The sequence below is a fragment of the Oryza sativa genome, chromosome 4 (genome assembly GCF_034140825.1).
Source record: "Oryza sativa Japonica Group chromosome 4, ASM3414082v1".
Lineage (NCBI taxonomy): Eukaryota > Viridiplantae > Streptophyta > Magnoliopsida > Poales > Poaceae > Oryza > Oryza sativa.
In genome coordinates, this window is record NC_089038.1 from 16331086 (window position 1) to 16337496 (window position 6411).

Below are 6411 nucleotides of genomic sequence, written 5' to 3' on the forward strand. Positions count from 1 at the left end.
TGATCGATTTGTGGATTTAGAGGCAATTTGAGGATGATTGATTTGGGATTTTGGGGATGGGATGGGGGTGAAATCAATTTATTAAAAACAATGAAGAAAAGAAAAGAATAAAGAGCAACCGGATCTGGCCTCTTTAGTACCGGGACTAAAGATGCTTTATCTTTAGTCCCAGTTGGTAACAACTCCAAATGGGCCCAACTATCATGCCAATGGGCTGAGGGCCTCAAAATTAGTGTCCACGATGAAAAACGGGCCAAATGGAGCCGTCCCGGGTTCGGCCGAACCATTTTGGTGGCCGTTGATCGCCAAATTTCATGTGGATGGTCCTGATCACATCCTAATGGCGGTTCCGGGGTAGTTTGGTCATTTCGCATAGGCTGTAACCGTCATACCTGCCTATAAAAGGAGGAGCTCACTCTCATTTTCAATACACAACTTTGAGCTGAATTACAAGAGACTGTATTGTATCTTTTGTACATTAGAATAAGGTAGAGAGCTCTGGAGGAGTGCCCAGAAGTTTGGCGCTCATCCGACTTCTACCTCGACGAGTGTAGCTTCCTAGGAGGAATTCTAGAGGAGTACTGGAGCTGTCGGTACAATCTGCTCCGGGTTCGGAGAAACTTCTTCTATTAAGTAAGCATTCGTGTTTCTTTCTTATGTTATTTAATTACTTTGTTTAAGTAAGATATGTTTCCATCTTTGCGGATTAATTGTTTAGTATTTATACTAAGTACTCTAGTACTAGGACTCCGGATAGAGAAGGAAGTTCTTGCGCAAGTATTAGAGTAGTAATTAATAACTTAGACGTGGTGTCTAAGTTAGAGATTACCTTTGTTTGTTGTGTATGCCACGGATTTGTCAGAGGTAGGCGGCATGTGGTGACAGCCCTGAATCCCGTCCTAGTAATCCTCCACGTTCGGATACATCAAAGAGCTATAGCAGGAACCACGCTGGTAGACCAGCGGGGGTCGGTTCCCGAAGCAACAGATAGGGAATTACCTTTGCTTAGCTTAGATAATTAAACCACATAGAAAGTCCTCTCTAGCCTAGTCTACCTATCATCAGTTGTTGTCCTTGGATCGTCTTACGCTTAGGTAGATTACATACGTTCCCTGAGTTTGATATCCTTTTGGGGTCAACCGAAGATGAAGTGCTACAGCGGTATTCCGTGCGCTTGCGGATTTCTCTGTGGTCGTAAGAAATACCAACACCACCCGCCGCCGGTCATCCCCTCCGCCTTCGTCTTAGCCTTCGACTCAGCCGCCGTGCTAGTGAGATGGTGAGCGGAGGGATTTGAGAGAGAGGGGGGGTTGAGATAGAGGAGAGAGATAGAGAGGGGTGGGGAACTGACAGTGGGTCCCACTAATTTTTTTAATAAAATTACTGACTGGACTGCCACGCATATGCCACGTAGGACCAAAACCACCGCGGATTGAGCCGGGGGGGTTATTTGTCCTGTTTCAATAGTTGGGGGGTGTAGAATGTCCGGTTTTCGAGTTCGGGGGTGTAATTTGGTCGACCTCGATAGTTCAGGGGGGTAATTCGTACTTTTTCTGAAACTTTATATGTGAATTGTAGATAGTGTCCATATTCAATTTTGTAGTGTAACGTTTTTTCATTCCAGATTGTTTATGTGGCTATAAATTCGTTACAAACTTTCACTATTTTGATAAAATGAATTTTTGAATTTTTAAAATGAGCTCAAATGGAGACATGCTCTGTAGAGCTCGACGCTGCAAGTTTATAGTTGATAACTTTTTAATTTGATGGCCCTTGGAGTAAAAAATATATGTTACAAGTTTTATGAAGGATGAAGTCAAATGAATAGCATCTATGGGATAGTCACCAAAGATCCTGGGTTGGAATTCTATGCCATAGTAACGAAAGCTATATGCCATAGTCCCGTGTTGGAATTCTATGCCATAGTAAGGAAAGCTATGCCATATATACAGTCCATGGGTTGGAATATTCTATGCCATGCATAGTCGTCCCCGGTCATAGTCCTTTCGTTAGTGACTATGGCATAGCAAGGAAACTATGGCACTGAGTGAGAGGCCCTGGGTTCGAATTCTATATACCGCCCGTGCGCATATTTCACATCTAAAATTATGTACTTGTGATTAAAAAAAATAAAAAACTGGAAATCCCGTGTAATAGAAAATTTTTCACACGCCCAAGGTTGCGGGTGGGATCGTAAAATACCTATGTAAATGGGTTATGGACCATCCGCAAAAATATTAATTTGCTGTAGTAGCGTCGGAGATATATTTAATTCACTACAAAATACAAAATTGTTAAAATTTTTAGTGTGCAATGGGAGTGTTGTAATTGGATGTTAAAATAACTAGCTGAATATATACCCCACCGCGTTGCTGCGGGAAATTAAATTATGTAATGTGTACAAATAAGATGCAATATAATTATTAAAACCCAAACAAATTAATACTTATAAATTTTGAGCCAAAAATAATTCAGATTGCATGGTGTTATGAGAGAAGAAAGAATAGACAATTTGAACCATAGATCTATTATCTAAAAGCTATAAATAATTAGGATGATATGGTTTGATGAGAGAAGAGAGAAATAACATTAACCGACACTTGGTGGACGAAGGATCTCGGAGCCCATGCATCGCTATATATAGTACACCTGCTGTAGTACTTGGCAACTGGAGACTGGAGTAGTAGCTATTGCTAGTGCGTACAGCACATCGTACGGACATGGAGGACAAGGTGGTGCTCGCCATGGGCGCATCCATCCTGTTGGTTGTCGTCGTCTCCAAGCTGATGATATCATTTGCGGCAAAGCCGAGGCTCAACCTGCCGCCGGGGCCATGGACGCTGCCGCTGATCGGCAGCATCCACCACGTCGTGTCCTCCAGGGAGAGCGTCCACAGCGCGATGCGGAGGCTGGCCCGGAGGCACGGCGCCCCGCTGATGCAGCTCTGGTTCGGCGAGGTGGGCACGGTGGTCGCGTCGTCGCCGGAGGCGGCGCGGGAGGTCCTCCGGAGCCACGACCTCGCGTTCGCCGACCGCCACCTGACCGCCGCCGCCGCGGCGTTCAGCTTCGGCGGCCGGGACGTCGTGCTGTCCCCGTACGGCGAGCGGTGGCGCCAGCTCCGCAAGCTGCTCACCCAGGAGCTCCTCACCGCGTCGCGGGTGCGCTCGTTCCGCCGCGTCCGCGAGGAGGAGGTGGCGCGGCTCATGCGCGACCTGTCCGCCGCCGCCACCGCCGGCGCCGCCGTCAACCTCAGCGAGATGGTCACCAGGATGGTCAACGACACCGTGCTCCGGTGCTCCGTGGGGAGCCGGTGCGAGCACAGCGGCGAGTACCTCGCCGCGCTGCACGCCGTGGTGCGCCTCACGTCGGGGCTCAGCGTCGCCGACCTGTTCCCGTCGTCGAGGCTCGCGGCGATGGTGTCCGCGGCGCCGCGCGCCGCGATCGCCAACCGCGACAAGATGGTGCGCATCATAGAGCAGATCATCCGAGAACGCAAGGCCCAAATCGAGGCGGATGATCGCGCGGCCGACAGCAAGTCATGCGCATGCTCTCTGGACGACCTGCTCAGGCTCCAGAAGGAAGGCGGCTCGCCGATCCCAATCACAAATGAGGTTATAGTCGTGCTTTTGATGGTAAGCAAGCCTCACAACACTGTCTTTATGTTCTACTTACCTCCGTTTTTCTAATTATTCGTCTTATTTAATTTTTTTGTGCAAATATAAAATATTTGTGTCATGCTTAAACAATATTTGATGATAAATCAAGTTACAGTAAAATAGATGTATAATTACATAATTTCGAATGAGACGAATGGTCAAATATATCTTAAAAAATCAATGGCGTTATACGTTAAACAAACAACAAACGGAGGGAGTAGTTACACGGACGACGTACCAAAGTACCGACAAAAACATCTTTAATTTTTATAATAGTAGAGATGAAGATAGACACAAAACCTACCATATAAACAAATTATAATAATATTTTTTCTCTCACAAGGAACATGATTACATCCTAATTAACCTCTATACCTAGCTAGGATATATACACTACTACAAACAAAATTTTTCATGCGGGTAATGCGTGCAGGTGCACACACCCAGGGGTCTGCGAAAATTGGATTTTCACGTGCGGACGCTTATGTTGCCCGCACGGGAAAAAAACTGAAAAAAAAAAACCTTGAATCGGCGGCGCCGCCTCCTCCTCCCCGTCGTCGGCGGCGGCCTCCGCGCAAGCTCGCCTCCGCGCAGCCCACCTACCGCTGGCCTCCGCGCCGCCCGCCTCCACACCGCCCGCCTTCCGCTGGCCTCCACGCCGCCGGCCGCCGGATCCGCGCTCCCCTCCGGTCAGACCACCGCCGACGCCCCTCCTCTCCGCCGGATCAGGGGAGGGGAGGGGAGTGGTTCCCGCGTGGGGGGAGGGCGGCCGGCCGCTGGATCCGTGCGGACGGCTGCCGCCGCCGGTCCGTGTGGGGACGGCCACTGCCCGCCGGATCCTGCGCCTTCACCGCCGTGGAGCTGAGTTCGCCGCACGCCAACGCCGACTGCCGCCGTCAGCGAAGCGCGGACCCGCAAAGTCGTTGGAGAGAAGAGAGGCATGAGAGAGAGAGAGAGAGGGGTGAGGCGTGGGAGAGAAGAGAGGTCTCGCAGATAAAGATAAGAAAAAGAGAGGAGGGAGGGGTGAGGAGAGAAAGAGGGGAAATTTTGAAGTGGGTGAGAGGGAAAGAGGGAGTACTATTTTCGCATGCGGCTCTCTTAATAGGCCTGCACGGGAAAACTGACTTATTTTCGCGTGCGGTCCATTTAAGATTTTCCCATGCGGTCCTTTTAAATAGACCGCACGTGAAAATGAGCCGATTTTCCCATGCAGGCTGAGTTACCACCCGCACGCAATCTAAAAGTGTCCCTGTCTAGGAAAATCATTCATATAGTAGTGATACCCAATCATCATAAAGTTTTAGTTCAAGAAAACAGTCTATATATGTAGTTTTAGTTAAGTATTCTCGAACAAATGGCATACTTCTTAGTAATGAATTAAGTTTAGGCTATATATGTAGGCACGTATTATGTGCATTAGGTGGTATGGATAAAAAAATTATTCAGGATGATTAGTAATTGATTAAAAAATCATTATTCCAGGATATGTTTGCGGGGGGCACCGATACATCGTCAACAACACTAATATGGGCCATGGCAGAGCTGATCCGTTCCCCAAGAGTAATGGCAAAGGTGCAATCAGAGATGCGGCAAATCTTCGATGGAAAAAACACCATCACTGAAGATGACCTTGTCCAACTGAGCTATCTCAAGATGGTAATAAAGGAGACCTTGAGACTGCATTGTCCATTGCCCCTCTTAGCCCCTCGCAAATGCCGTGAGACATGTAAGATTATGGGCTATGATGTACCCAAGGGTACATCTGCATTCGTGAATGTGTGGGCAATATGCAGGGATAGTAAGTATTGGGAGGATGCCGAAGAATTCAAGCCAGAGAGGTTTGAAAACAACGATATAGAATTCAAAGGGAGCAACTTTGAGTTTCTCCCTTTCGGCTCTGGCCGCAGAGTATGCCCTGGAATAAATCTTGGGCTAGCTAACATGGAGTTTGCCTTGGCTAACCTTCTCTACCATTTTGATTGGAAGCTGCCCAATGGAATGTTGCACAAGGATCTTGACATGAGGGAGGCACCTGGACTACTGGTTTATAAACACACTAGCCTAAATGTGTGTCCGGTCACTCACATTGCTTCCAGCTGTGCGTAAATACCAGTGTAACAGATAATGCATCTTCCAAAAGACCATAACAGCACAAGGTAAAATATGTGCTGTCAGAGACATGTGGTCTTCGTGATTTCAAAATAACTTATGTGCCTGAGCAGAAAAGCATAGTGAACCTACTTATGTACTCATGCGTAATATTTTTTTCTGCCAAAGAAATTATAAGTGTGTATTTTTGTGCCCATAAATACTAGGTGCACCATGAAATTACATCCTATAGTAATTAAAGAGCTCATTGTACTTGTATATTTGTCGTCCTCCCAGAAATATAGTTAAGCGTGTACGTATATATTTTCACGGACAACATATGCTTTCTTTCCTATATATCATTCATTTTGGTCCAGCTCCGAATACATGCGAACTCCAAGGCGCCTACGCACGTACGGCTTTCGTTTGATTGATCACTCCAAGTTTCTACTCCGTATCAGATTGTTGGTACGGACTATGTGTTATATCGATCACTGGCCTGTTGCTGAAGTTAATTTTGCACCGGCTATTTAATTCATATGTATCCGGCCATCACCATCAGTTTCTGTGTTCTCCACGGAAGGGGCGGAGCTAGAATGAAATGGAGGGTGATGCCACTTAAATTATTTTACTTTAGATCGAATTTAAACTGACGCGGGTGCCTAAG

The 6411-nt window shown here is 47.1% G+C and overlaps 1 protein-coding gene across 1 annotated transcript; it reads left to right on the forward strand.

The window, feature by feature from the left end:
• Window positions 1–1624: 1624 nt before the first annotated feature.
• On the forward strand, window positions 1625–6062 carry LOC4335514 (ent-cassadiene hydroxylase-like). Its single transcript, XM_026024686.2, has 2 exons — window positions 1625–3632; window positions 5139–6062. The coding sequence occupies exons 1-2, from the start codon at window positions 2721–2723 to the stop codon at window positions 5760–5762; spliced, it is 1536 nt and encodes a 511-aa protein (XP_025880471.1). The 5' UTR covers window positions 1625–2720; the 3' UTR covers window positions 5763–6062.
• Window positions 6063–6411: the final 349 nt, after the last annotated feature.